Source organism: Phoenix dactylifera, chromosome 6 (assembly GCF_051530095.1).
Source record: "Phoenix dactylifera cultivar Ajwa chromosome 6, Ajwa_hap1_PhDact_Kaust_v1.1, whole genome shotgun sequence".
In the NCBI taxonomy this organism is placed as follows: Eukaryota; Viridiplantae; Streptophyta; class Magnoliopsida; order Arecales; family Arecaceae; genus Phoenix; species Phoenix dactylifera.
In genome coordinates this window covers 35,775,408-35,803,067 of record NC_143195.1, presented here as the reverse complement: position 1 = coordinate 35,803,067, position 27,660 = coordinate 35,775,408, and the positions used below count along the sequence as shown (strand labels likewise).

General features: G+C 37.5%; 1 protein-coding gene across 7 annotated transcripts in view; it reads right to left on the bottom strand.

The window, feature by feature from the left end:
• The window catches only part of LOC103717130 (ARM repeat superfamily protein), a 31,238-nt gene extending 3,578 nt beyond the window's left edge, over positions 1-27,660 (bottom strand). The window contains exons 1-14 of one of the 7 annotated variants that reach the window (XM_088723936.2): positions 27,392-27,660; positions 26,614-26,812; positions 24,887-25,195; positions 24,650-24,732; positions 21,902-22,381; positions 21,675-21,782; positions 19,856-19,986; positions 19,644-19,776; positions 14,642-15,005; positions 13,615-14,441; positions 13,381-13,539; positions 11,395-11,469; positions 8,636-8,801; positions 4,081-4,259 (exon numbers count right to left, since the gene is read on the bottom strand). In XM_088723936.2, coding sequence (XP_088580062.2) covers positions 4,081-4,259; positions 8,636-8,801; positions 11,395-11,469; positions 13,381-13,539; positions 13,615-14,441; positions 14,642-15,005; positions 19,644-19,776; positions 19,856-19,986; positions 21,675-21,782; positions 21,902-22,381; positions 24,650-24,732; positions 24,887-24,959 — 2,778 coding nt within the window. In that variant the 5' untranslated portion in view covers positions 24,960-25,195; positions 26,614-26,812; positions 27,392-27,660. Of the gene's footprint in view, positions 1-4,053; positions 4,260-8,635; positions 8,802-11,394; positions 11,470-13,380; positions 13,540-13,614; positions 14,442-14,641; positions 15,009-19,643; positions 19,777-19,855; positions 19,987-21,674; positions 21,783-21,901; positions 22,382-24,649; positions 24,740-24,886; positions 25,196-26,613; positions 26,813-27,391 lie in introns of those variants that run through there. The other 6 variants (XM_088723932.2, XM_088723937.2, XM_088723931.2 and 3 more) reach the window with 6 other exon arrangements.

The window sequence follows — 27,660 nt, the reverse complement described above, 5'->3', positions numbered from 1 at the left end:
TTTATCTTACAATCACTAACCCCAAATTTAATACAACTCTTTCATCATATTAATATTTAGGGAAAATTACAGTTTGACCCCCCAACTTCGCCAGAGTTCCACTCATGCCACCTCGAGTTTAAAACTTTTTAATTGGGTCCCCTCAAGTTACTCGTTTGGCCCAATCTCATCCTTTGCCCAATTAGTCACCTAATGCTATTACAACAAGATTCCAAATGACATAAATACCCTTTCTCTCTTAAACCCCAAAATTTTCCTTAAAACCCAAGCTCCTCTCTCCCCCTTGCCAACCAGTGAAGCCTACCGCCATGGCTGCCAAGCTTCGCCTCTAGCTGCTCCCAAAGCCCACCACCCATCTTGTTGGAATTCGCTGCTACCCTGCTGGATTTCCCCACCCCGCCTCCATGACCCTTCATCCCACCACCGCCGCTGCCACCCTCGAGCAGTTTGGAAACAACCATGGATCTCTTTTCCTTTTTCATTAAAATCTTATCTATTCCCTTACCTCCTCCACGCCAAACCCCCCACCACCTTCCCCTCATCCTTGCACGAGTCTGATAACCATCGAAGTGGAAGTGGTGCCTATTATCGATGATGACGGTGGTGACAGTGATGAGGTGGAGAGGGTGAATGTGGGGAAGGGTGTGAAGATGAAGGGTAGGGTGATTTGCTAGGACGACTCCCACAATTCCTCGACTGTGTGCAACTCACGCTTCCCAAAACACCACATTGGCATTGTCATCCTGCATCCTCCACCACCGCCGTGAGCACCACTGCAAGCTCGCTGCTGTCCCCCTCAGCAAGTTTCTCACAACCACCACTGCCCTGGCCATGATCTCTGCCTTAGCTCCTCGTCCCCCCTTGAAACCTTCCACCACTCGATTACCTCTATTCCACCCAATCCATCTTCCCTTTCCCTAGCTTAGAGCCCTCCACGTAAACCATTGACTTTGCTTGCTAGGCCACCGAGTACCCATTGGTTGTTCAAGCAAAGTTGCTTCCCATCATGTGCCATGAGATTGGAAAGCATGTTAGAGAGATGGTGGCGCCAAGCCTGCTCCTCTTGTTGCAGTGCTCATAATATGTTTGATGAAGTTAGTGAAAGAAGGCTTGATTAACGTGATTTTTATTCAGAAGGCATTTCATTGTTCTATAAATAAGAATTTATCTATTATGATACCTAAACAAGATTGTTCTTTTAATATTCTCAATTCTTTTTCCTCAATTTTATTACAATTATTATGCTGTATTTGGAGAGGTTACATGACTTAACTACAGTTTTTCGGCTTCTAAAATAAGCTCTAGTCTATATAAATGTACCATAAACTATAGTTCATGGATCCTTGTAGGATGAATTTGGTTGCTTTTACGAAGTGGGTAGGAATAGAGACCATTCAGTAGCAACAGGTTTTGTTTTCAATTTCATTTTCCTTCAATGTGCTATCTAGGCACATACTTCTATTTGCTCTCTCTTAATATTTGCCATCAGTTAGTGTTGCTGAAATCTTATTACCTTTCTGTTCAGAAGTATAGCTTTAGACCATTACCTATACCATGTATCATATATCATTAGTTCAAACAGACAAATCACACACACTCCATTTTCTGTTTACTTCTCAAGTTCTGTTATGTTTGTAATTCATTGTACCAACCTTTTGATTTTGATTTAGTGTTGGTAGTAACCTTCCTGTCTCTCCACCAGCATTCCCAAGGCAGTGGGCATAGAGGGCGCAGCCTTGGAGGGGTTAGGCCATGAGTTTGGAGGAGCAGGTGAAAGTGTTGGGGATGACGGCAATGGAGAGCATCTAGGAGAGGAGGGTAGTGAGGTGGAGGCCATGGAGGGCATAGGCGTGGATGGTGGCAATCTAGAAGAAGATGATGGGTCAGGGTTGGAGGATTTTGTGGCAGTCGAGGAGGCCAAGAGAGGAGTAGGAGCATTGGAGCTTGAAGTTGAAATGGGGTGGTTGGGGAGGCCAGCACAAAGGACTGTGGTGTGGATCTTGAGGTGGCGGCGGATAGTCCGACACTGCTCAATCAGGGAGGCGGCATGTTCGAGAGGGAGGGGTGGGTGGGGTGTAGGGGGTGGGTGAAGGTGGCTGAGAGAAATGGGTGGTGGTAGCCGAGGCGGTGGTGGTAGAGGTGAATGTTGTGGCGGACATGGTTGGGGGGGGGGGGGGGGGGGGGTGTGGGGGAGAGTTTTTTTTTCTCTTTTCTGATCCATTTCGGTCACGTGATTTCGGTTCCCCTATGCCAAGGGTGTTTTGGTCCAAAAAAAGTCAGAAGAATATCACATGATAGACACATGATACAATTCCTAAAGACCATGCTAACAGAGATGGACGGAAGGATGACAGTGGTTCAAACAAGTAACTTGAGGAACCCAATTAAAGAATTTTAAACTAGAGTGGGTCTACGTGGACTTCGGGCTAAGTCGAGGCAGGAAAACTATAATTTTCTCTAATCTTTATCACTTGTCTCAATTTTAAACACAGTCACACACTTCTTAAAGATGCATTAACAAGTAAAGAAGATAGCTAGAGCCTGCATGATTAAAGTCAACAAGCAACATCCAAGTTAGCAACTCCGGAGTCTGCATTGAACAGACAAATAAACTATAATGGGACTAATAACTGAAACACAAACAGTTGGCTGAACCTAATCCAAATTCAAGACCAGTTCAGAGGTTTCAATCAGTTCGTGACAATTTTAGTCAATTCTAAACAGAACTGGCAATAAAGTATACCAATCCGTCTTAGCTAGATTTACTTATTTTTCAATTTTTCATGTCAACAATGAAATTGTTCCAAAGAAAATGTAAAAGCTCATTATTTAAAGTTCAATTTTCACACATTCAAGGATTTTAGGAGGGAACCAGTTTTTCTCTACAAGCAAGACTTCCTCCTAACTAAAACAAAAAAAAAAATGAAGCATGACAAAAACATATCCAGCTAGAGAAGATTCCCTGAGCTCATGTCTTAAAGGTCCATAATCTGCATTTTTTCTAGCGTACTTAATCCATCAACAACTAATAAATATTTACTACTTCAGGACTGTGAATGCCACCTCCTTTCCCTCATACTATCCAGCCTCAGCTACTAGTAATAACAATGAACTTTAGGAATTTCATAAGAAAAGTTAGCTCACACCATCTATCATTGTACAAGTTAATTTTGGCATCATATCTCACCTTGAACAACACCCAACTGAGAAATGCCCATGCCCCAAAATGCCTCTAGGACCTCATGACCAAGTTATTTATTTGCCTGTTCGATCTACCTTCATATATTTGATATGATCTCCTGGTGACCACTTACTGTAATACCTCATCATCACCATCTGACCTTGTACTTATTTGCATGAAGTAACACTGAATTTATACCCACTCAAAGTAAAGAAGCAAAACCACTCTATTCCATAAGTTGATGTGCAATGCCAGTAAACTTACTTGAACCTCAACTTTCTCCAAAATGCAATGGCTTGTACCTTTTAAGACAAAAGGATAATTCACCAGCAATAAGATAACACTATTTTAACCAGAATAGCTATAGCTCTAGACAACAGAGCTTGCCAAACAAATGGAGGGAAGCATGACTTGATGGAACAGCTACTCCCTTCTGTATCTCTGAATTGTGCCTATTGAAAGGTTTCCTCTTTGTTTTACATCTTACGAGTGTCCCTATAGGCTGTGGATTACATCTTACGAGTAATTAAACATACCGGACAAAAAATTAATCAGACTGCTGAACACTGCAGACACCATAAGTCAACTAATAAATAGGATTTTAAACATGCAAGCATACATTAATTGAATAAAAGTTTTACAGGTCATTTTTCTTATAGCATGGAGCCTTATGCAGATAGAAGCTTAGCACCAGATTGCAGTACTGATAGTTAAAGAAACATATACTATATGCTGCAAGTGGAAAAGAATCAATTATGAAATGGAATAAATGAAACACTTTATTTACACATGAGCGCCCTTGGAGACATTACACAAATTTCAGTCCAATTTTACTGTGCAGGAGATATTTTGCACCATTCAAATTAAGTTACCTATAGAGAATATCCTCAAGAAAATACCTCCACAATGTCCAGTGCCGCCAGACAAGCTGACTCTTTCTGAGAAGAAAGAAGTGGGGTTGCAGCTTTTAAGCATGATCCAACAAGAGATCCAACCGTTCGTCTGTATCTTTTCATCTCATTCAGCTTAAAGAGAAATTCCTCCCAGTATTCTACACTGAGACTGACATTCACCTTATCTGATTCCATTACAAGGTATAGCTAAGAAGGCACTCATAAAAAAAACCGTAAACTTGGGACACAATGAAAGTAAGAAAGCTAAGATAAATGGCATTTTCGAAGTAGAAAATGAAGAGAGAAGTGTAAAAGACTGTACAGCCAGCACTCAAAAGAAACATCACCATATTATGGTGTATAAAATGAACAAAGCAGGTATGGGAAAATAGAACAAGGTCCCAGAATCATCACAAAAGTGGAACCACCTGAAGAATGCAACTGGATGCATTAAAAAAATAGGAACATGCCAAAGAAGTAAATAGATGATGCGAAAGAAAAAACTGTAACAGTGACTGTGTGCAACCAGATGCAAATAAAAAGTAGGAACTTGTCAACCAACACCATGATTAATTTACAAAAAGGAAATCTATAATGTGCATAGGGTGCATCGGCGGTACCTTACATGCCGTACTAAATTCAATAATGGTGATTGCAACATGAAAAACTAAATCATCAGATGTGATATGCAAGGCCTAGAATATCTGTTAAAAAAAATCATGTGTTTTGGATGTATCTTGCCTATCCATCAAAGGGTCCCTAGTTAGCAGTTCTAATGGCACAATATGGTCTTTTCACTTTGCATTGGCTTAGTGTTTTTGCAAAGGCATCACCCGATGATATAATTTTTTTAGGCATTTTAGATCATGACAATGATATCTGACACTCTAGAGATTTATCATGCAGCCCACAGTTCGATTTTTGTAGTGGGTTAAAGACATCTATTTGCACCTTGCATATATTATAAACAACCCCAAATATGCACACCTTGTGAAGAGAATAATAACATGACAGCAAAGATATGGGGCTGAAGGAGAAACTACTGCAATGATATGGGCATGTGCACAAAAACTAAACAAGGCCTCAGTACTTGTATTGTCCCTGAGCAGATGATGAACTCATTTAAGGACCACAAATAAAGGATTCATCAAGCTAACATCAAGTAGATTGGATAAGGGGCTTGTTTGCATGGTTTCATTAAGTAAATTAAATGGAACATATTACCACTCAGCTTTAAGTTCAGCTAGCCTTTTTCAACATCTTTGGTTCATGCACTTTATATAGTGGAACTATTAGACAATACATATGCCGTACTAATCCAATATGCTTCTATGTTGTATCCCAAAATTTTCATCTAGACAAATCAGCTACTATAACAGTTTATTTTAGTTGTTAAATTAATGAAAATGCTTGGCATTGATGCTTCAAATAATGTAGATGATGTCTAAGACCATTTCCTTTTATTAATCTATGAATTATTACAATTTTTCACAATATTATTAACACATATGGCTTTCATGTACTGAATGAAAATCAATACTTTTTTAGACTTTGAAGATAATATTTTAAACCTTAACATTGCCACAAAAGAAAAGTAGCCATGCAAAGTAATTCTTTCCAGGAGATCACCATGAATGGTGGTTCCACTTCCCATGTATCTGAGTACATAAGTTAGATGCTCCTACAAATTCAAAGTCTTCACTAACCAATAAACTCATTAAAATGAACTAATCTTACAAGTGAATAAGAAGGGAACAAAATTATCAAGGCTCTAAATAAACTTACATGTAAATGGCATTTCCCAAGTATAAGTCCGGTTAACTTGGGTGATTGAATACCAATAAGAGTCCACAAATGATTTGCCTAAATAATTAGCAGTTAAATATCAAGAGCATCAAAGTTAGAGATGAGGAACACATTTTTCTAATTGCAATTTCACATGTATTGGGTCAAAGGGACATGCCTATGTAAATTTGGTTGGGCTATCATGAAATTTCCTTTTCCCCAAATAATAAAGCTTAACTTTGTCAAGGTTATTATTTCAACTGGAGATAATCTAAACTAGACTCCATATTGTTTAGACATGACGAATGCAGTTTTAGACAAAATGTACAGAAATCAACTCGACTGAACACCACTTCAAAAACAGTATTTCATTAACTAAAAGCTTATCTACAACTTTATTACTTTATCTATCACATTTAAATTGAACATTTCTTTTTTTTTCTTTCTGAAATCATGTCTTGATCAGATGGGATGGAAAATCCAACTGATGTCACCCTCCCAGGGGTACATCCATAGGTCTCTAAATACTGGGACTCTCCCTCTCAGAGGGCATATCTTCTCTCTCCCCCCCCCCCCCCTCTCAACTTTCTGTTATGGTACTCTGTTTAGATAAAAACCCAAAAAAAGAGATATTTTTCCTGTTTATCTTTTGATTTTGAAAGAGTTTTTAGAGTGACTAGAGGCTGCCCTTTTGAAGCGTTTCTAATCTTTGCTCATGCACACTTTGGGTTCTGACAGATTGTAGTCACATCTCTAGAGGGAGCAAGCACTATAAACCCTATGCACCTAGAGGGGGTCGATTTACTTCAGAGACAGTGTTATAAATCTGCCTCGACCACCCGGACACATCTAAATCCTCACTGTTAATATATTGTCTATTAGCTGACCTTATTTATCTGTAAATAAAAATCCTAGAAAAATCCTAGAGTTACTACTTTAGGGAGAACCACTACATTGCAAACTGAACAAAATCCCCCTCAGCATGGTTTTGGGAAGCAGGATTTTCCCATTCGTCTATGTGATCTCGCTGTTATTGATAGGGTACCACATTGAGTACTACTCTATGTAATCAAGTATTCCGTCAAAAAAAAAAAACTCCATATAATCAAGTAATACTCTATGTAATCAAGAAAAAAGGGAAAGCCTATCTTAATTTTCATTTTTTCTCTCGTCCTCTCCTCAGGGCACAAAAGGAGTAGATTCTGCCCTTGATCCTCTATGCTCACTCAATACATAGCTTTCACATGTAGTTACACAATGACCACATGGGTTCATCCTGATGGGGTAAAAAAGTTGGAAATTTGATGGAAGCAAAGATATAGGCAGGTTGAAGTTTGTCCTAGGGGAAGAAGCTCATTCCTAGATCCATTTGTGTATTATGTGACAGGTCTTCCAATAGAAATTAGAATTCTAGGTTTCTATAATAGCTCGCATTGAATCAGGGGAAACTTCTGAAAACCAATGAAGCAGTCGAATAGTGTAGAGCAAACTACTCCATCTCACCTTTGCAAGTCCATTTGACATATGGTCTCTGTTATTAGCCATTTCATGCATGCCTCTACTAAGCACTTAGAACACCTCAAGAAAGGCACTCCAAGCAAATAATTTACACAAGAAGAATGATCATCCGGTGTAGTCAATGGAGATCCAGTGTAGGCTAATGAACATTGACAAGAGGCAAAGAGTAGTTTGACAGATTAAGAAGCACATGCTGTTACAAGGTAGACTGTCAAAGCTGGATCTCGAGCAATGGCTCCTATTTTACGCGATCCCATATGGGTGAACCCACTTTTGTTTGAACTTCTAACTTGAAGGTCGTGATCTGCAATATTATGCCCCATGGTTCATGCCCTATCATCATTTTTTTACTTTTTTATTCCCTTCACTTGCTTCTTCATCGAGGCTTCCCACGGATATTGTTTAATTATATTCTTGCTTTGCTTTTCCATTTTATCTTTTACGGACGGTATGTCAATCAGAATTCCAAAGACGGGTGTGCACATTTTTAACATCACATTTCAAGTCTTCTTTTGATTGTAACCAGAAACCCCATTGTAAGCCCTTAACGACTAAAGCACTGCATAGTCGCGTATTGCACTCACGCTACCTGAGATGGACCATGACCTATCTAATTTAATATGTTCAGTTAATGCCCACTTTACAAATCATCGCACAATATATGCCCTTCAATAATTCTTGAAGTTATGTATCTCTCACATAGTCAAGATTAAGATGAAATAATTATATAAAATTCTTCATACAGAAGCATATGACAAACTCAAATGTCATATTTTTCCTTCTTGCAAAAATATATGATGTTACATAGGAAAAGATATTATTTTTTTTACAAATAAAATCATACTCACTTAGCTATATAATGCACAATTATAATGAAGCAAGCATTTGAAGGACACAACCAAGAAAATAGGAATTTCTGTAATTATTTGTGTAACCCACTATAACTAGATAAAATTACAAATTGAATGCTTAATTAGAAATTAAAATAAAAATATTTACTAAAGTAAAAAATAAATATGCACCACATCATACTTAATGTATTTCAGCAACAAGTTTTTTTTTAATTTAGTAACTTGCAAACAATAATTAAGAACTATCCATAAAAATTATAAAACTCATTATTTAAATTACAATTACAATTTACTAAATTATGCTTGGGCTTCTTGGTCACAGCCAAATCCTCCACAACAGTGCATTTAATGCAAATTAAATGCAATTCTAAGGGAAAGTTTTTCTTAAATGTAGTGAAAGAAATTACCTGATGCCACAGAACCAACATATGGTTCTCTATTTTCTCTGCATTCCTCTTTGATCATTTTTCGCAATACAAGAACCTCAGGATTGACATGCGATTTTAATGACTCTGCTTCACTGGGCAACTTACAAGCCTCGTGCCTGGATGCCTTGGTGATCTCACCCACCGCCTAAAGTAAAGGAATTGTAATAAGCAATGCTGGAAGAAGTGCAAATCATAGTCAAACAGAAACTGCATTGTACAAAGTTTAGTAACACAATGTGTGTTTGGAAAACTAATCCGAACATAACTCTTTACATGCAACATGCATATGCATAACACAGGTAAAAATTCAATTAATTCTAATTGGAGTAGGAAGATGCAGCTGAAAATGATAGCTATGTGAAAGCCTTAAGTACGTATGAGACCAAAATTTCCTCACTACTCACTCATAATTCATTTGCAGAGGAATGCTCATGGGGGGTTGTGCACAGGCAATTTTTAACATTCTGACACATTAATGTGCCAGATGATGTGCATTGATAAGTTTGGTATTAAGAGTTATCTTACAAAAGATTAGAAGTATAGAGGCCAAATTTGCAAGTTACATGATGGTACTAGATTGCAAATGCTAGATGGAAAGTGAATTCCACAAAAAGATTCCTAGTGGCATTGTTTGTTTTGTATACAAGGGGACCAAACTGGAGGCCAAGCTAATATTCAGACAAAAGCAGAATTAGTAATTTGCTTCAGAAATAGAAGCTATGCCAGGGGCCTGATTGCACATGCACGCGTGCACATATAGACATACACAAGCACACACACATGCACATGGGCGAAAAGACCTGACACACCTATAACCTGACCCGACTCGATAACCCAAACTCTACCCAACCCAATTGCCTTCAGGTCCAACATGATCTAACTTGACGACGACTTGACAAAAATTGTTTTCTTCCCTATTCTCCTCTCTTCCTCACATGGCCACACCTCCAACATGACCAATCCAAGTTTGTCGTCTAGGAGAGATGGTGAGAAGTACCATGCACTTATTAAGTAGTCAACAAAGATTAGTTTGAGCTATAGTACAACTATGACTTATATTTCCCAGTGGTCTTGTGCTTTGACAGGTCTTATGATAATGGGTTTTTTGCATGTATACCTTCCAAAATATACAAAATTGTATGAATACCCTCGTAAAATTGCTATTTGCATGTATACCTTTCTTTTTTTTATATATGTACCCATACCATCTAACACCGTTAAAAAATAAACGATTTAAATTTCAAATGATTGAAATACTCTTATAGGTAGATGCGCAAAAAAAAACTTTATAAGGATGCACATGCAAATAGCAACTTTGCAAGGATATTCTTACAATTACACATATTTAGGAGGGTATACACTTAAAAAAATTCAATAAAAAATGGACAAAATTCAGCAAAGATAATTCAATTGTTCTTAATAAAAAAAGGGCAAAAAAAGATTAATAGTATCATGTCACATGATCTCATGTTAATATCAAGTCTTATAGAATGAATCATATTGCTTTTACAAAATTCTCGCCTCAAAAACAAATAACTCGATATTTACAAATCACGAAAAAATATTTTACTAATCTAAGCATCTATAATTAATTTAAATTTGATTGCTTTAATCTTTTAAAAATAATGAAGAACATATAGACGTCATAGATTCAATAATGATAATTATATTAAAATTAAATGGAGAATAGCATTACCAAAATGAACACCTAATATTCCAACTTGACCGAGTCATGATCGTAAAAAAGAAAATTGACAATGTGGCTCAATCTTTTTTTGACTTGTCGATCCAACTAAATCATAAAAGACTTAGCAAGTTCCAGCCGAGTTTTGATCTTTTTTTTAATAGATTTTTTGAATGTATACCCTTCTAAATCTAAGAAATTGCACGAATATTCTTATAAAGTTGCTATTCGCATGTATACTGTTACAACTTACAACTTGTTTTTGCATATCTAACCATAAGGGTACTTCAGTCATTTTAGTTTTTATGCCGTTTATTTTTTAACGGTGTTAGATGGTACGAGTACATATGCAAAAAAGAAAAAAAAAGAAGGATATACATGCAAATAATAATTTTACGAAGGTATTCATGCAATTTCATAAATTTAGGAGGGTATACATGCAAAAAAAAAAAAACCTACGATAATAGTGAAAATTAAACTGAATCAAAGCCTCAAACTTTTATTTTTTTCAAAAAACATGAATTAAAATATTAGTCTAAAATTTTTGAATAACTAATTGAGGAGGTAGAAACCATATATATATGCATGTATATATGTGTATCTAGATGCATCCTTTAATAGCATGTTAATGGTAAGTTGGTGCATGATCCCTGGCCCACAAACACCATGCTGTTGCATCTGGAATTTGCATGTTAGTTGTGTACGAGAGGGACATCCACATACTTGTCAATCACATCATTGATAAACACTAAACAGTGTTGCACTAGGTGAAGAATAGGGTAGAGAAATTTAATAGCAAAATGGTTGAAAACTAAATGGATATAATTATGGGAAATTTTAACTCTTTATGTCTGCCTCCTTTGACCATACAAATAATGAGATGCCGTTGAGAATATCCAGCATTCTCCAAACATGCACATGATTAATTTATGTATAATGGCACTAATGTGGTCCAGAGTTAATCGTCATATTAATTGATATGCTTCTTCGTCTAACTAGAATGGATAATGTAAAGAAAGCAAAAATTGATTATTAAAACGCAAATGAGTACAACCTTTAGAAATGGAATAGTTAAATTTGGGTGTTGGTGCCTACCAAGGACCTCCAGTTCTGATGAAACAGCACGCATCTGTGGTAATTTACAACACCAATTAAACAAAGACAATAAAATAGACATGAACATTTGTGTGCAAGCATCTTTGTTTAACATAGCATGAAAAGGAAATGAAATTAACAGAACAATAAAGACATTCATGGCAATTGTCATGGTTCAAATTTTAATCTACTTAAACTCGTGAAATGAACCTAGACAAACAGCATGTAAATCATAACTGTATACATACATGCAAATGTATGCAAGAATTTTTTCAGGCAAGTATTAAAAAGTGCCCATACTTTCTACAATATACCTAAGAAATATACTTGCAAGTTGCAACCACCCATATTCGATATAATATACCTACAGCAAACTACAAACTTTAGCTGCCATATGCTGATATCTTAAAAAAGCACTATAGGGCACCATACTTGCATACCATCAATTGCTAGCCTGTATCATTCTGTATCAAATTGTATCAATATGTATCAAAACAATGCACATCAGTACTGACCTATGTGTGACTGTACAAGGTTGTAGCCTAATTTCAATTTAAGCATTGCCCAATCATCATAAACAAACTTGTTTTATTCAAGATGGTCTAGAGCTCCTTCAGATTGATTTTTTACCTTTTTGCTATTTCATTCCTACAATAATCATTGGTATTAGTATTGGAAAACAATTGAAGAAAAAAATTGATTACAATTGAATAAAACAGGGCATCTTAGCATGCCTGATGCCAGTAGCAAACCTTGTTACAGACTTCTGTAACATGCCAGTCTGTGACAACTGTCAGCATATCACTTGTATGATGCCAACTCCAGACAAGCTAGGGCATCATATGTAATACTTTAATCCTTGAATTAATGATAGCAAGCACTTGGCACTAGTGCAAGTATCCCAAAGTGTCTGATATTTCCAACTTCCAAAACTACCTAATTTAGCAACAATTCCATAAAGTACGAGGAATATATGTGGCATCGACATCATCATCCGAGGCTTTTCCCTTCATAATGGAATTTTGAGCAACTCAAAGCTGATAAGGCTCCAAAGAAGGATTGGGCAGATCTTTAAGAATTGTTGTAAAATTACTAGACAAAGCAACTTTGGGCAAGAAGGGGGACCTCCATAAAATCTAAAAGGCCTGCTGCATATTAAGTTCATAAAATAATGCAGCAACCCTCCTAGAATTTTCTATACTGAAAAATTTTAGATAAGAGAAAAGATGACAAAGTTTAATATAAGGAATTGTATTCATCTCTACAACACAATCATTACGAAAACATTCAAAGTTTATAAAAATCCCATATAGGAAAACATATACATAAACAAACAAATATTATTAACAATTTAACTTGTTTGGCTAGACAATGTTCACATTTGAAAAATTGTATTAATGATATGGCATCACATTAATCAAAAAAAAAAGAAAAAAGAAAAAGTTCGTCCGCATAACTAGATATGTTCAGTTTAAATCAGTCTTAACTGGCACCAGAAATAGTTGATTAAGAATCTATATTTGCATTAGAAAGTCCTTTAGCAGGACTGTTAGCAGGAGACTAAAAATTCTATGCCAAGTGTTGAATCTTCTGATGGAAGTAAGCAGGATGGCCCATTCCCAGAGTACCAGATGTGTTAATGCTGGATTGCATCTAATTTAAGGGAACAAAAGTGCTGGTGCAGTTGTGTTCTAGCTTAGGTTGCAGGCATACACTTAATGCAAACACCTATTTTAAGGATTGGTGTAGTTTGTCTTTCAGTCACCACTTTTTTTGGCCCTAAAATTCAAACATCTGTCTCCAATAAAATAGTCCAAGATGGTCAGGAAAAAAATGAAGAAGAACACTAAACAGTGATTCAGACACATGCAAATGAATAAATAAAGTGGCATATTGACAAATAACAAGACATAAAGGTACTGATCATTTGTACGAAATGTTATACCGGCTCCTCCAATAATGGCAAAATATCATGAGCAGCTCCAATATAGGAAAGCATAGCAGCAATTACATCAGGAACATGTGGATTGAGATCCAAATGACGCAGCTGTCGACAAAGAGAGTCAACAATATAGTCTGCATTTGCCACAACTAAATGCCCTACCTGTTACAAAAACAAATAACATGTATCAGAATCCTAAAAAAGTTGGTTTCAAGGATAAATTACAGCTGTACTCACTGTAGGATAGCTACAAGATGCAGCAACCGCTCTTAAGACAGCATCTGATGCATTTCTTATCTGGTTGTTTGAGCAAATCAAATTTTGAAGTAATAAATAAATAGAAGAGTGCATAAATCCACTACACACAAAATCTTTTCCAAGAACTATACTGAAAATGCCTATCCCATCTATGATAACCTGAAAAACAGGAGAGAAAAAAAGAATAATATTCAATATGGAACAAAATGCAACACACATCCTTTTAATCAAAATAATCCTACAGGACAAGAAACAATAATCAAAGTCGTGCTTAAGATGGTAACAATATATTTCCTGATGAAGCATTGTCGCATCACGAAAAAAATGCAACGAAATATCTGTTTCTATTTCATCTTCTAGCAGAGGTGACTTCTGATCTATTGGAAGATCCCAAACTTCAGGAGACATATATTCATGTAGAATGCTACCAACACAATGGATTACATGGTCTCTGGTATCCTTTCCCTGTCGAACCTTCCAAGCTGACCCATCATTTCTAAATCCACTAGGCTGATCATTATTGCGTGTAAATTCCACTCCTTGTGCCTCTTCTACTTCTGCTCCATTCTTCATGAAAAGTTTAGAATTCAAACTAACCGATTGGTCTGATAACCCATATATCATTTCGTTTAGCATACAAACCGCAACGCTTGTCTGACGCAGTAACTTTCCTGAACCACTTCGATAATACCAGCTTTGCCAACTTTCTTTATTATATGCCCTAATACGAAGCTCTGAAATCAACTTATGAAAATAATCTAGCAGTATATCCACAAGAACTGAAAGAGATACATCACTCTTGTGCCCTAACAATAAGACAAACATAGGGGGAATTAATTATTAGAGCCAAAAAAGTCACAGGCATAGCCAGTATGCTACCTTCAGTAGACTTGCTTGTAAGAGAGAATAAAAGGGAAAAATGCAACTGCCTAAAGCAAAGCACAGAAAAAAAAAAATATATATATATATATATATGAAAAGAACAAATCTAAACAGCTTAGAGTACCTGCAGTCATGGATAAACCTATAAGTCTGAGTATTCCAGAAAGAGCAGCGTACAATCTGTGACTACCAATATGTGAAAACCAAGGAGGCATATGAGGAAATTCATAGCTGCTGCTTACATTTTCTACCAGATTCTGAAAATCCTTATCTTGCACTAGAGAGATCTTGGAGTTGATAGAAGCAGAAGCATTGTCAATACTATGACTTGCACCACTCATGAGAATGCCAGTTTTTAACTCAGCAACTGATAGCAGGTATCCAACTGATAGTGGCTTTGATGAGATAATCTTATCAACAGAACCAGCAAATTGTGAATTATGGCTCAAGGATAAGCTCAAACAATCAAGGAAGCGTGCAGCTTTGATCTGCTAATTCCAATTAAAATAGGATATTAGCAAGTAGTTTTCAGTCCAAGAAACATGATTCTGATAGCTAAATTTGCATTTTGGATAAGATCAGAAAATATGAAATAGTATTCAAGAGAAACATTTCCATCCTCATCAAGAGCATGAACGACATCAGCAGCATTTATACTGAAAGTATGTAAAGACCAGAAATTGGGCCCGTTCTTGGGCCCAATGAACTGAAGTCGGCAATGGATGCCGACTTCAGTCTATTCATCGTGGTCTTCCCACGATGAACCCGCCGGCCGAACGGCCAGCGGGATCTCCGCACACCACCCCCCCCCCCTCTTCCCTCTTCCCTCTCTCCTCTTCCCCTCTTCCCTCTCCCTCTCTATCTCTCTCTCTCCCTCTCTTTCTCTTCTCTGAGAGCCCCATTCCTCCTCTTTCCCTTCCTTGAGAGCCGCTGCCGCTGCCGGAGCCGCCATCGCCGCCGGGGAACCACGCCGACGACTAGAGGTGAGAAAGGCAACCTATTTATTGTTTTTTTTGGGGATTTAAGGGGAGAGAAAAGAGGGATGACAACCGGTTTTCATCCCCTGTTTTTGGAAAATTTTTAATGGGATTCGGCCGGCCGACGGTGGCCGGCCGGGGTCAATCCGGCCGAAACGAGTTCGGCCGGAGGTGGGTGAACGGGGGCCGGGCTTCCAGCCCCGGTCTCCCTCTCTTTCCTCCCTTTCTTCCTCTCTTTCTTCTCTTCTTCTTCCTCCGCTCGGCTTGTGACAGTGGGATGGCCGACGGCGGCGGGCCGAGCGCCGCCGTCGAGGGCCACAGTCGGCCGTCGAGGGCCGACCGGAGCCACCAGCCACCCCCCTTCTTTCTTTCTTCTTCTTCTTCTCCTTCTTCTTCCTCTTCTCCTTCTTTTTCTTCTTCTTCTTCTTCTTCTTCTTCCGGCTGGGTGTTTTTCCTTGCATCGATTTCCGTGCTTGATTTGTGAACCAGATCTTGGACCGGGTTCAAACTGTGAACCGGTTTCACCTATGCTGTGAATAGGGTTTGATCCGAGTTGGAGTGAATGGGTTTTGGTTAGGGTCTGAACCTGAGTCAGGAATTTGGGTTAGCCTGGTGTGAGTATAAACTGATTCATCAGGATTTGATCTAATCTGGTCTGATCAAATCTGGTTTGGGTTGGGTTGGGGAATCTGTGTTGGGCTGAGTTGAACCTCATTGGATCTGTGGGCTGGTTTGGTATGGGCCTGAGATCTGATCTGGACCTGAATCTAGTTTGGTTCAATTGGGCCTAATCTGTTTTGGGCTACAATTGGTTTTGGGTTTAAAGGATCCTGATTTTTGGGGTTTTGGTTTACCTGTTCTTAGGGTCTATGTCTGATCTTAGGGGCCCATTCTTGGATCCATGAACTTAGAAATTTAAGGAATTGGGAATAATTTAAATTATGTTTCTTAGTTAATTAAATAATTAATATTTATGTTTAACCAGGGGTTCGTGATATCTGTGGCAGGGATTTTTAAGCGAGCCCAGGTAGGTAACCTTACTCAAAGTATGATTTACATGTATTATGCATATGTGTATGATTATTTCCAGCATATTGATATATTTTATATTCTTGGCATCATTATTATTTAGAAGCATGTTTTTGACTGGAAATCGATCATCTGAAAATCTATTATGTAGATATTGGTTTTGAAAACTTATGTTTATATTAAGTTTGATTGTTGGAAATTGTGGATGTGATTTTGGAGACCGCGTGACTATTGTCTAGGATTCCCGCCAATGGGGTGGAAACGTTGGCCCTGTCGACTTGTATGAGGAACTAGTTCCGGCACTATGGGGTGTTTTGGCTCTGCGGAGCATGCTCTGAGGAGCAGAGATTGGGCACCCTGGGGTGCAGCACTGCGGTGCAGGGCTCCATTAGGAGCAGAGTGTTGACACTTCGGTGTGACCATGCCACTGGGTGATGTGGCCGTAGTCATGCGGTTTGATCTGTGGATTATGTTATGCGTGATATGATAGACTGAGATGGTATATATATATTACTTGAGTATCGGATTGGTTTGCGGATCATCATATTTATTTTGTGCACATGACCTGTAGTTACATTGCATATGCTTTAATACATGTTATCGTGACTTTATGCATGTTGTTACCTACTGAGCTGTTGTAGCTCATACCTGTTTTTGACATAATTGCAGGAGATGATTGATGGGGGATTCGGGAGGAGAGGACTTATGACACTGGACATAGATAGATTTAGATTCATTTTGTCATAAGTAATTGATCTTGTAAATAAATGTTATCAACTTTATTTGAGACATTTGAAATTGAATTATTGATTTGATTATCATAAATGATAGATTTTTAGTATTGATATTGTGATCTGATGTTGTGACTTGAGTGTCTGATTATTCAGCCTTGCACGCCCGTGCGGTCCGCCGTGCGGGTGTGCGGCGTCTGGCGCGTCCCGGGCCTAGGTTCGGGTTCGGGGCGTGACAAAGTATGACCCACTTATCAAACCAATCAAAAGGAACTAAATGACTTGGGTGGACAAAATGAGGCCGAAGAGGCACAGTAAATTGACAACTAATATGATAGGCTAACACAGGAATAGAAGGTTCACGGCTCGATAGATAATTTGATAAGCCAATGATTTTTTTCCATGTTTCATAATACGGTTAACCAACATGTTAACTAATCGATTACGATAAATTGGATCGGATTTTGCAGCTAGCTAATGAATGAACTAACCCATGTTAGGTACTGCTGTTAGACAATTGACACCACATAGAAAATTATAGGAGTCTTATGAACCAAATCACATTACCATTTTTTTAGGCCATATGTTGCAATCATGTGAATCACATTTCAAAAAATCAGATGTTTTCTTTTAGTGTTTGGCTAACCCACTAGTTTACTTTGTCACAACTTGTAAATGAGGGCACACAGCATATTTAAGAAGCACAAAAATCAAATTTAAGAACGTAAATGATCTCAAAATAGGGTTCATGTGAATTTATAAATCAATGGATCAATGTGCATGCTCCTTTCCCCAGTTAACCATAACCATGGTCACTTTTTAAGTCAAAGTTTATCATCACATCCAGCAATAAAATCATACCATATTGCAATGAATGCCACCACCTTGTCATCATGACTTTCTCTCAAAACCACCCCATTGTTAATCTTCCATAATCATACCCTAGGTCTATGTTTTCCATGATGTTTTAGAAAATGGTCATCTAGATGCCCCCTTAAGGTTTTGCATCATGTTTGATTACGGAAAATGAGACCAACTTGTCAATTAGTATCATATGTTGCCAAGTTGGTATTTCTCATTACCTTACTGAATCTTAGGCATGTTATGCCTCTCTTTTTTTTGGACTATAACTATGTTGTAGATTTCTTTTTATTTGTTTTAGTTTTTCTAAGTTTTTCTTTTGGGCCTCGCTGGTATCTAAGCATAAAATCTAAAGATGTTTCTCAATAAAGCTGTTTCAACTAGCTAGTGCACTATATCTCAAGTATCCAAATTGGAGATTTCAAACGATATAAATCGAATAGCTGTCCAAAACGTACACAAGGATTTCCTTGGGGAGTAAAGATGCATTAACTGCATGCCAGATTTTTGGTTTATGAAGGATGCTATCCTTTAGATGAACTTTCAGAATAACAAGGACTCAAAATAATTCATGCATCTGCCCCAGACACGACTAGAGTAGAATAGTCAAGCAGAGAGGGAAAAAAGGTTATGATGCTGAATCCTAGAAAGTTTCAAAATTCAAAATTAATTCCCAAAGTCATGACTTTTGCATCAGGTTGGTAGGTCAAGAAATTGACTCCTCACACACAGGACCACTAAAAATAGGAAAGGGTTGAATATGCATGCAAACCTTTCAGATAATATAAGGATTGAAAGTGGGGCCTTATGCCAATAACTTCAGCCATTGTGTTATTCAAAATAAAAATTTAATATCAAAAACAGCATGCTTCATTTAGATTCAATATGGCCCAAGATTTACTTGTATCCATATTCTTCATGACTTGTTTTTACTAATTTATAGTTATTATATTTCAATTCTCTCACATTTGAAGACCAAAGTCTCAAACTGTTATGTTTTGATTTAGAGTCCCAGCCAAAACATGTTCAAAATCAATAATTTAAATTGTAAACATAATAGTAATATGTCTATGACAAGTGAGCACAATTTTTTGGTGCAACGCCAGCTTCAAAAAAAAAATCCTAATTGCGCTTGATTCATCTTTTCAGTTACAAAAAAGTTTGGGATGATCAAGATGTGTCCAGTAATTATCTGTTAGCATACTCAGCAATTAATGGGAAAACCCTCAAGGACAGAAAATAACGCTTCAAGTTGTTCCATCCGGCCAAACAAATAAGAATTGTAGACTTCGAGTTGCATCAGCATCATGCTCAAATGATATGAAAATTTTGGAAAAAATTATATTAATGCAACAAAAACAACATTGAGAACTTTTAGGAGAGAAAATATTCAGAGGATAATATCTTGGAGACCATGATCCAAAACAGCAATTTCATGGTGTACACGAGACAAGATGAAAGATTCTGATCCATGCAAGCAGAAATTACTCCAAAGGATAGAGCATGTTAATAAATAATCTACACTTACAGGAGAACGAAGAAGGTGATTTGTTACAAGCTCGGGACCTGCATAATACATTAGAGCAAGTAGTCTCCGGGCATGTGACAATGCAACTGTCTCCTCACTTCCAAGAATCATTCGTGGAAGCCTTTCAATGAGGCTGTTTTAAGAAAAAGAATTAGGTCTATTCCAGCTGCAATTGAGTAACTGCAACCTCACAACCTAATGAAAGAACAGACCTGGTAAATATCTCGGAAACCTCATTTTCTGTCAAAAATTTCTCACCCACCCTGAACAAAGATTCAAGGGACCCTTGTGCAGCTACAGATACAACAACTGAATCATCACAAACCAGCACACATAAACACTCCTGCAATTATTATAGCCAAATACAAGAATTAACCAAAAATCAGTGCCAGTACATCTAAACCACGAACACACTTGACAGGAAACAATCTTAGAAATAGTAACCTGACAATACACGAGTCAACTAGACCACAACTTTAATGTCATAAATGAAGATTTATATTTCTGTTTTAATATCCCATGCAGAAGAAAAATCTGCAGAAAAAATCCATACAAGCAAAAAGGAAGAGCTGCATGAGGAGTGATAAAGGAAAAGAAACACAAAATGAACAAGTTAATGTAGTGTAACCAATATGCAACTGCTTATCTGAATTGAAAGTTCCTTGTCATGACATATCCAAGTTGGATAAAAATATTGTTATACTCTTAAGCAGTCAGCAAGTTATTTTACCTCATTGGAGTTGCATGTTTTCTTAATCATTATCGTCATGCATCACAAGAGTTCGGTAGGTAGGGCAGCTAATAGAAAATTCAAACTAATCACAGAAGAACAAAATACTCTTTGTCAGGTTGAACTACAAGTTCAACAAATTCAGATTTCACATATAAACAAACAATCAACAAAAATTTTAAGTTCTGTATGATGAGAATTAATGAGAAATTATCTCATCCCCTCTCTCATAAGTAATAAAGGCTTATAGATATTAGACAAAAATGGAAATGAGAAGGAACCCAAATCATGAAAACATAAGATGGCAGAAGCAATCAATGTGTTACACAACAGGAAACAGAATTAAGTGTAACTAGCGGTGGTGAAATTATTAAAAGAACGGATGAAAGTAATTATTAAAAGAAGCTTATATTGAATGCATGCATCAAAGTATAAAAGAAATGAGGCCTTGGCTAAAATTGGAGTCTAACAATTTGCCAAAGGTCACTACTTTGTAATACAATGCATTTCATATGGATTGCATAGAACGGATGCATTGGGAACATGATAAAAGTGCATCATGATAGTTGCAGGCATATTAAGTTTATGAGGAAAACATTAGGGGAAAGAAAGGTCGCCAATGTCGTATTTATCAAAATGCAGATCACATACTAATAATACTTAACCACATCTGGGGAACTAGTTGTGCCAGCAGAGAACAAAGCGATGAAGAACTTAATATGTTACTGTGACATGTTACAGAGACTAAACAGCCACATTCAAGAAGAAGGATCAAGCGTTTTTAGGGTTGGAAAAAGAGTTCTAAGAAGCTTAGATGGAAGTTGTAAAGAAGGATTTATAAGCCCATAACAGATGGAAGCATATGCTAACCAAGCACTAAAGCCATAATGGAGCTAAGAGTGAAGAAAAGTTCATCTCGAATAGACAAGAATACAGATCATTGATTTTGATTTTTTTAATTATATTTAAGACAGCAACATGATTAATTACACCTACCCCAACAAACTTTTTACGTACAATGTAGAACCAGCAACTTATATCTGATTAGCCATTTTTGATTGATGCATATTGCTAACAAATTTTTTCAAGAATTGTACTACACTAAAGAAAGAAATGAGCATAAGTTTGAACAAATTATTATATAAAACCAAAAGCAGGATTGCAATGAGAAAAATTAATTCGCCAAAGAATGCTGATTCAGAAGGAGCAATAACTAAAAGGAAAGATAAAAATCCGTTTTATTTCAAAATAAATCGCAAAGTGACCATGAAATCAAAAGGAGACAAAGATTTGGAACGCACTAAAAGCATTAACTTGCTCTTCTTCAGGGTGTAACTGCAATTTGACAATAGCCCTGCTATACCATCCACAAGCGCCTTCCTCACTTTCTCTGCAGGGTGAACAGAAAGCTGAAAAACAACAGACAATATTCTCAGGGAAACATATTGAAGATCGGATTATGTGTTTGTTCGGAGCTTTAAAGGTATTACAGTAATGCAATAAATAGCCAGGAAGGATAGAAACATACATGAGGAAACGTAGCAGACAACAGTTTATCAACATTTGCAGAAGTTTCATCAATCCACTCCTTTGTGCGATGTACATATAAAGATCTTGTACCATGCCCATAATGATCACTCTTCTCCTTAAGTTCATCTTTGGAAGAAAGGACCATGATTGATTGATTAGATGATTCTCCAGCTAGATTTTTTGATTGATTTTGAGAACTGACTGGTAAATGACGAAGGACCTCCAGGACAGATTGGGTGGATCTGCTCTCCTTAACGCAGAAGCCAGAAATATCATTTATTGACATCTCAAGGCCACAGAGATTTGCCTCATCATTTAAAACTATCATCAAGAACTCAGTTAACCCACAAACAGCATGCTCAATGCTGGCTGTACTTCCAGCAGCACCACTTATCATGCTCTTTGATACATATAAAGCTTTTGCAAAGCGGCTGACAATGCCAGGTAGAAAAAAGGCAAGTGCATCAGCAGTGCCAACCTAAAGGAACATCAAATGGACAATAAAAATGTTATTTATTTACATGAAGTGGACAATAAAAATGTTATTTATTAACATCAAATGGACAATAAAAATGTTATTTATTTAATTTAAAAAAAACAAGAAGGATGGAAGATATATCCAATATTTACGAGCTTGAGACTTATAATAATATAGGAGCCTCCAAATCAGATTAACCATGCATTTAATTTCAAATGATCTACCATGTTTAAACAACTAAACAAGCTTATAGAGTTTAATAAAGGAAAGGTTCCAGCAAACACGACAACCAATTAATATACAATACTTATTCTGATAAGATGCTATTGACACTTTGTCCCAATGATGTAATTATCATGTAGATTTTCAAGCGAATTGAATTGGAAATAACGAAATACCGACACCAGGAACTAAATTCTAAAAACAACTCAAACTATCTACAAAATGCCCATTATACTGCATAACATGATTCTATCATCAATATACTTAAACACTAAGCATTTTACTTCTCATGAATTTGCTGGCGCTTGACAAACTACTAATTACTTTCTGCTGAATAATGATTTCACAACTGGATGTCATTTATTTTCATATTTCAACACATGAGAAATTGTTAAACATCCTGTTTATCTCAAAGTCATCAGGTTACAATTTTGTGCTATGTTCACCCATCATCAACAGAAAGATTTCAATTTCTTTTGGATGGACCACCTTGCTTACTTTCTAAAAGCACTTGAAAACATATTAACAAGTTCTTAAAGGGCATGTCATGTGTTGCATCTGTCCCCCCCCCCCCCCCCTTCAACACACATACAAACACACACAAAAAAAAAAATCCTTTTCATAAAGCATTTACATAACTTTACAGGCTTATTTGGTTTCAATAGGGTGGGATCTAACTCTGGTCGATCTAAATCCATGGAGTCTGGGTTGTGTTCATGACTGGTGTACTAAATCAGACTAAAGATAGTCCATCTCCACTTCCAAAATACATCTCGTGTCTGGTACTGCAAGGTTCTACTCTACAAGGACTCCAAAGCATTCTATATTGCATTTATACTTGCAAAACACATGCTCTTAATTAATGCATACTCAACATTTTAATGGTAATGAAGTAGATGGTCAAAATAAGCATAAGAGAGAAGCCAGTTTTCTAGCTTCTCCTAAAAGAAGCTTGTTAATTTCTACTTATACAGGAAGCATTTTTTTATTGGTCATTTTTTTTCATTCCCTTGACACATTTCCTTTTTCCTTTCTTTAAAATGCATAAGAGTGCTTTTCAAGCAATGACATACTCGCCCAAAAGAGTCTAATAGCTTGTGAGGCGCTGCATATTCATAAGAAGATTTGACAACAAATGCTACAGACAGACCAGGAAATCATGCAGATAATTTTTTTTTCATGGTAGCTTCATGTCAATTATTTAGGAGACACATTTGAGCATTATTCTTATGTCAATCATATTTGCATTGACTACCAACCATGAAAGAGATGATCAAATTCAATTTCATGAGAACTATTACAAATACATTAAAAGCAAGATACGGTATCACATATAGAACTACTTTTGTTATCAGTTGTAGCAAACCATAAAAAACATAAGCCTTGGCATGTGTGAGGGATCTAAGATTAAAAATTAAGCTGTCAAGGACACATAAGCTTAACAACTACTGGATAAAATAATGAAAAAAATGCTTGACTCATAGACTATTAAAAGTTAGAGATGCAACCTTCCAACATGTGTACATGAACAATATGTCAATTGTAATGTCACTCCATCCTGTTAGCAGCTTCATGTAATTGAAGGAATAGACAGAAGAGGTAATAAAAGTAATGACAGAGAACTGCTAAAGGGGGAAATGTCACAGAGCTTCTGTAAACCTATATGCTTGTAAAAATGGATTATTGGTAATTTGCCGTTTTGACCAAAAAAAAAAAGGATTATTGGCACCATAATCATTCTCTTCTCAAAATATCTCAGAACCAGTTAGCGAGACTGATCGGGAACACAACTAATAAATCAATAACTGGAAGTTAGCCTTAATATTTCGACGTGACTTCCCTTGTGTTGAGCTATGGTGTGTTGTGAACATCAGACAATAGTAGTTTTACCATATAGTTGCATTATCATTCAGCATAATGCTAGAATCTAGAGTTAAAGGTGGCTGGTGGCTGGCTACACACATGAATAAGCAACCACCTTTCTAAAAGTGTGTTGCAGATATTGCATACATGTATAGGAAATTGATGTTAAGGTTATAAACTTACCTTCGCAACAAGTACACGGAGCGTAAAAAATGCTTCCTTCCGGAGACTTGCACTTCCACGATGTCCTCTTGAGGCCTCAAGTTCTGCGGTCTTTACACAGCAAAATCAATCAAAAAAGGAATTTTAACGAGAAGGCACAAATAGCTATGGAAAATATCTAAAAATACAAAAGAAACACATAGGTGAAAGGAAAAAATAGCCACACTGAAAAACTGCACTGCAATTTAAGTTTCCAACCTGGAGAAGAAGTGACAGCCAGTGCCCCACTGCAGCAGAAGCATTTTGAGACCGGAGAAATGCAAGCAAACATTCTTCAGGTTCCGAAAAGTACTTCATGGAAGTAGCATGCTCAATTTGCAGAGTACCAAAGGATACAATTGTGGGCAAGCAAACCATTTGCTTGCATGAGCATGAGCTATTGGAGCAGGGTTGTAACCTGAGAAGCACTGACCTAAAGCATTTAACAATTCCTTCACGAAATTCTTCAGATGCCTCAGAAGGTGAAAGCAAAGCCCCAGAAGTTAGCTTCTTCAGCACCACAACCATCTGAAATTAATGTCCTCATAATATAGTCTCAAACTCTCAACAACTAATGCCCATGAAGGCAATGAGAAGATAAACTTCCATCAAAAACTAGAAGAAGACAACAGCATATGTACACATCATTTTCAAGGATTTTTTTTTTATATTCCAAGATTAGAACCCATGATGAAGTACTAAAGGTGGTGAACATCAGGTAAGAAAAGTAGTAGTGAATTCCAAGCAGGGATATTCGGTTATCTTGCACCACTTTGGGATAAAAAAAACACAGAGAGAGAGAGAGAGAGGATTCTTATAGATGATTATATGGTAGAAACAACTAACTTATTTCATAATAAGGGTATATTTTTGGCACCATTGCATTTACAAGCACAGTGATAGTCAAGAACCAAGCTTTCCAGGAAAGTGCATCTACAATTGCATGACCAAAAACTAAAAACTAGAAGTTTGGGATTATTAGCATACTCGCTTCAGTTACTGATACCAAAGAAATGTATTCACAAAGGCTCTAGAGACAGTCCAAAGATAACTAATATAAAGGCCAACAAGGTATCTTAACCCAAAGTGTTCACTACCCTCAAGAAAAAGAAAGGCCCTACTCCAATCAGCCAACTTCCTAGAAACCTTTTCCCATCTAGGTCCTAATTATGCATCATAGGTTTCTTCAACTTCAAGAAAATACTTTCTCAATTATGCGACCCATCAGTCCATGCTTTTACCCAACTTTCAAATGCACCAGTAGATGTAAGTAAAGTTCACCAAATTCTGAGATTAACATCAAAAAAAGTACATGATCATTAGCATTAGCATGACCTCTAGGTTCAATCCCTAATGATGGCTTCAAAAGCTACAATTAAACCCTCCTCCCTTTGAAATATTATATACTGGATATCTAAATCAACCGACATGCTCCAATTTATCACTTTATTAGATCACTGGCTTGAGTTAACATTGTCCTCTGTAAGTTCATCATAAGTTCTCAAAGAGGTGCAAACCCTCAGATAATGTTAAGAAGTCCTATCCGAGGTTAAGGCCATATCAAGATTCTGCATACATTTTAGCATAAAACATATTACAGTCTCCGCACTTTGAATCACCCCTAACTATTACACCCCAGTTATAGAAACGCGAAATGTTTATCACCACTATAAACAAAGGAGGAATAATAATGAAAAAGGACCACTAAACAGTGAAGATTAAAAACTTCTTTCACAAGTTCAAAACATAACAAGATTCTGTACACAATTTACCGAATTACATAATATAGTCCCCACACTTGAACTTCCACCAAAGAATTCTCCCTCAGATTTAGAAACACAGAGTGTTTATCACCATTATAAACAAAGGAGCGGAGAACTACTGAACAAAGAAAATATCATATGTAGAACCACTTGAGGAAAAAAAAAAGGCTACGGAGCATGCACCTGATTCACAGATCCCAGATGGCATTTCTTTAGAAGTTCCTCAAGGCATATCAGAACACCCTCCGCCACTCTATCACTGATCTCAAGACCTCTCAATGGTGCACTGCCGTTCCCCAAACTCCCATCTGAATCAGCCTTCTGCTCCTTTCTACACTCCACCGCCGCGTCCAGCAAAAGAAGAAGGGGAAACAATGTATAGCTGACAAAACGAAAAGAAAACGATCAGATGCTAAAATCAATCAAGAACGAGTCTCCAACATTGAAATCGTGGACTCAGGCCCTAGAATTAGCTAATACTGCAGATATTACTGAGAAAAGGGAGTAGAAAGAGAAGACTTAGATGTCAAAATAGATCAAGAACGAGTCTTTAACTTGAAATCTTGGACTCAAACCATAGAAATAGCCAGTTTACATAGACAGTACTGAGAAAAGGGAGTAGAAAGAGACGACTCGGATGTCAAAACCGATCAAGAACGAGTCGAGTCTGTAACTTCAAAATCTTGGACTCAAAGCGTAGAAATAACTAGTTTGCAGAAAATAGAGCCGAAAGAGAAACCTCGGATGTGGAAATCGATCAAGAACGAATCTCTAAAGTGGGAACCTTGAATTCAGAGCCCCTAGAGATGGCTAGTTGACAAGAACGAAAGATTCTTGGAATGGTCGGCAAGAGGAGGGACCCGGGGGGCGCGGCGGGGGGGGGGGGGGGGGGGGGGGGGGGGGGGGGGTGGGGGGGGTGCGGGGGTGGTTTGTTCTTGGAGGACGAAGAGGGAGAGCTTACTCGAGACAGGGCTGCAAGGCGTCGGGAGGCGCGCGGCGGAGGAAGTCGTTCATCTCCAGGAGGAAGGAGGCGTTCTTCCTGGGGTTCCGGACGAGATCGAGGAGATCGATGCAGTAGGGCTTGAGGCGAGAGAAGACTCTCTCTAGAGTTTCGTCGCCGGGGATTCCGCCCTCCTCTCGGAGCTCCGCCATGCCGTTCTCCTCCTCCTCCTCCTCCCTCCGGGGTTTTGGCCTTCTGGGTTTTGGCCGCAAAGGATTTATCCATGATAC